Here is a 2,719-nt window from a genome sequence, read left to right as displayed (position 1 = left end):
ATTAGTCTGGTCATTATAAAAGCTAAGTTTTTTTTAACAAAAACAGGAATTGAAAACTTGCACATTTATTATTTAGCTAAAATAGGTTTTCAATTCCTGTTTGTGTTAAAAACAAACTTAGCGATAATTATTCATACCAAACTAATGAATCTTGTTCTGAATGATCTGGTCATCGTTTTCATACATAGGCAGACATTACCAGATTTCCTGTTATTGTATGCATGAATTGCAACAACTGGAATTTTCAATTCCTCTTGAACAATTTTCAGTATTACTTATATTCTCCGTACATTTATATTGCTCTTTATTCATAAGGAGCATAGAGTGTGAGGTTAGATATCTTGTTTATTCAGACACAAAAAAGGAACTCAGGGTAGCTGTTGTTCCTTTTGTGAGTCCAGATCCACAGGAATATGTTATTGAAAAAAATATCATTTACAGAAGCTGTAAAAGCAAAGATGAAGGAATGTTGAGTACATGTAAGTAGTTGGAATGATTAAAGGTAGATATATGTAGTTTGACTTTTAAGTTATAATGATTGACTTTCAATAGACAATACTCAACACACACACACACTGTATTTGTTGATGTTAACAGTTTGTGCGTTGCCATGGTAATATTTTGTAAGATGCTATATATGTGTGCCAATATTCCATATAATTTGTGTGCTTGTGTGGTTAAAAGCCTAGTAGATTATAGAGTATGTTTGAGTTCCATGTGTATCTATACAGCAGACCTTTACAATTCCTTCTTCTCTATTTAATTAATCAAGCAGTCCCTGACACATTTCTCGCACTTACACTTTTTGTACATAATTGATCTTTTAGTATTTTTCTGTGTCAGATTTGTTTTTTACAATTACAAAGAAATGAAGCACAAATTAAAATAATCTGTTAGTAGATGGAGAAAACTTGATGAAAACAAATTATCTTAAATAAAACTGCTTAATAAAGATATGGCTCTGTTTAGCAATAATAAATTCATTTCTACGATAGTAAACATGTCTCCATTAAGGTTAAATCTTGTTCTAGTAAAATTATTATTATTACGTTATTCAAGCATTGATGTGCCATAGAAATACTGAACTAATCAATTTACCATCAGTTAAATGCAGTGACCTAATTTCATCAAATAAGAGATTATTTTTTCTATACAATTTTCAACCATAAGAAATGACTACATGTAAAGTATTGAGATATGTGCCTAGGAATGTGAGTACGTCTGCTGTATTGACATACAACGCTATGAATGATAGTGTGTTTATTATTGAGCTTGAGTCAAGTGGCACAGCTTCATGATCATTGTTGTGTTAAATAATTTAATTGGCTATTGTCAGATCATGTGATAATTTTGATTATTTGGATTTTGTTGGAATCCATTTTACCTTTGAAAAGAATTAAAAACTAAGATAAACATTATTCTACACACGTGTTATTTTTCAGCAGTTTGTGTGAGCGATCTTGACCTGTATTCCTGAAACTGTTCTCATGCTCAAGCATGCATTTTGATGTCCAGCCAGCTTTTTTGCTAAAATCGCATTACACGGTCAAAAAGTCCACAAGCTATAGTATTAAATAGCCATACAAGTTCATTCGAAATTTACAGGACAAATAAGGTCATTTGTGTCACAAGGAGGAGAGAATACTGTAGTGTAAACTAAATCTCTGTGAAACATGACAAAGTATGTTCAGTAGAAATAACTGGCGACCATTATACGTTCTTACTCATCGACAACGTCGGCCATGTGAATTTAGGCCTAATCAAAATTTGTAATGTTTTCACAGCGAGATCCGAAGTAGTGAAAATGTATTCACAAGACATACTGATGAGAATAGTCAAAGATATTGACCTTCATATCATAGAAGGAAACATAAATTCCAAAAGAAATCATAAAAAATTGACCATAAAAATTCATGAAGCTGCATTTCTTGAAGCCCTGTTATGTAACTTTTTCTGCTGGAAAATCTTGTCGCCGATCTCAACACAGATGCTGTCAACTAGGAATTAAATCATAAACCCAATTTTATCTTTAATAAATTTCATTAAGTCCCTTGTTTTCCCGCAAGAAGGATGAACAAATAAAGCATATTCTGTATGGAAAAAACCCAAGGAGAATACCGAAGTATCAATGAAACGATCATTTGAACACAAAATCATTGGAACAAGGGCAAAATATAAAAGGAAAATTTTGAAAAAGTGCAAAGAATATAATAAGAATTTTTCCCGATATTTAAGCGTGTTATGTTGCATCGACTAAACACTAACCTTGTAAGTAGGTAAAACCCAAGTAATGTCACAACCTTAAGCAGAGAACTCTGGCAGTGACACTAACACCACAATAAAAGACACCAACCTTTATATCACACAAAGAAATACCCATCAGAACATGACTTTGACCATAAAACCAGTGCTAAGTCTTCTATCAACCCTGTGATGCAAGTCCGTCCGTCAGCAGTCAACATCTATCATGGAAACCCTGTGATGCAAGTCCGTCCGTCAGCAGTCGACATCTATCATGGAAACCCTGTGATGTAAGTCTGTCCGTCAGCAGTCGACATCTATCACGGAGGTCATGATAATCGGAGCAAGCTTTTGGATACCGAATGAACTGCGATATGTAAATACCGTAGGGTTGGGAATCAGGATCTCATTAGCAATAAACGATTTCTTTGTGTAATACGAAGGGTTTTTCTCTTTAGTGTTAGCTGTTCTATTGGTA

At 33.3% G+C, this 2,719-nt stretch overlaps 1 protein-coding gene across 1 annotated transcript in view; it reads left to right on the top strand.

Moving 5' to 3' along the window:
* The first annotated feature begins 492 nt into the window (after window positions 1-492).
* Window positions 493-2,719, top strand: part of LOC110450311 (chitinase-like protein PB1E7.04c) — a 7,786-nt gene continuing 5,559 nt past the window's right edge. The window contains exon 1 of the mRNA XM_021497773.1: window positions 493-502. Within this exon, the coding sequence (XP_021353448.1) occupies window positions 493-502 (10 nt within the window). The remainder of the gene's footprint in view (window positions 503-2,719) is intronic.

This window comes from Mizuhopecten yessoensis, unplaced genomic scaffold (assembly GCF_002113885.1).
Source record: "Mizuhopecten yessoensis strain PY_sf001 unplaced genomic scaffold, ASM211388v2 scaffold5151, whole genome shotgun sequence".
Lineage (NCBI taxonomy): Eukaryota > Metazoa > Mollusca > Bivalvia > Pectinida > Pectinidae > Mizuhopecten > Mizuhopecten yessoensis.
The sequence above is the reverse complement of the archived record's forward strand: the minus strand, read 5'-3'. Positions and strand labels throughout refer to the sequence as shown.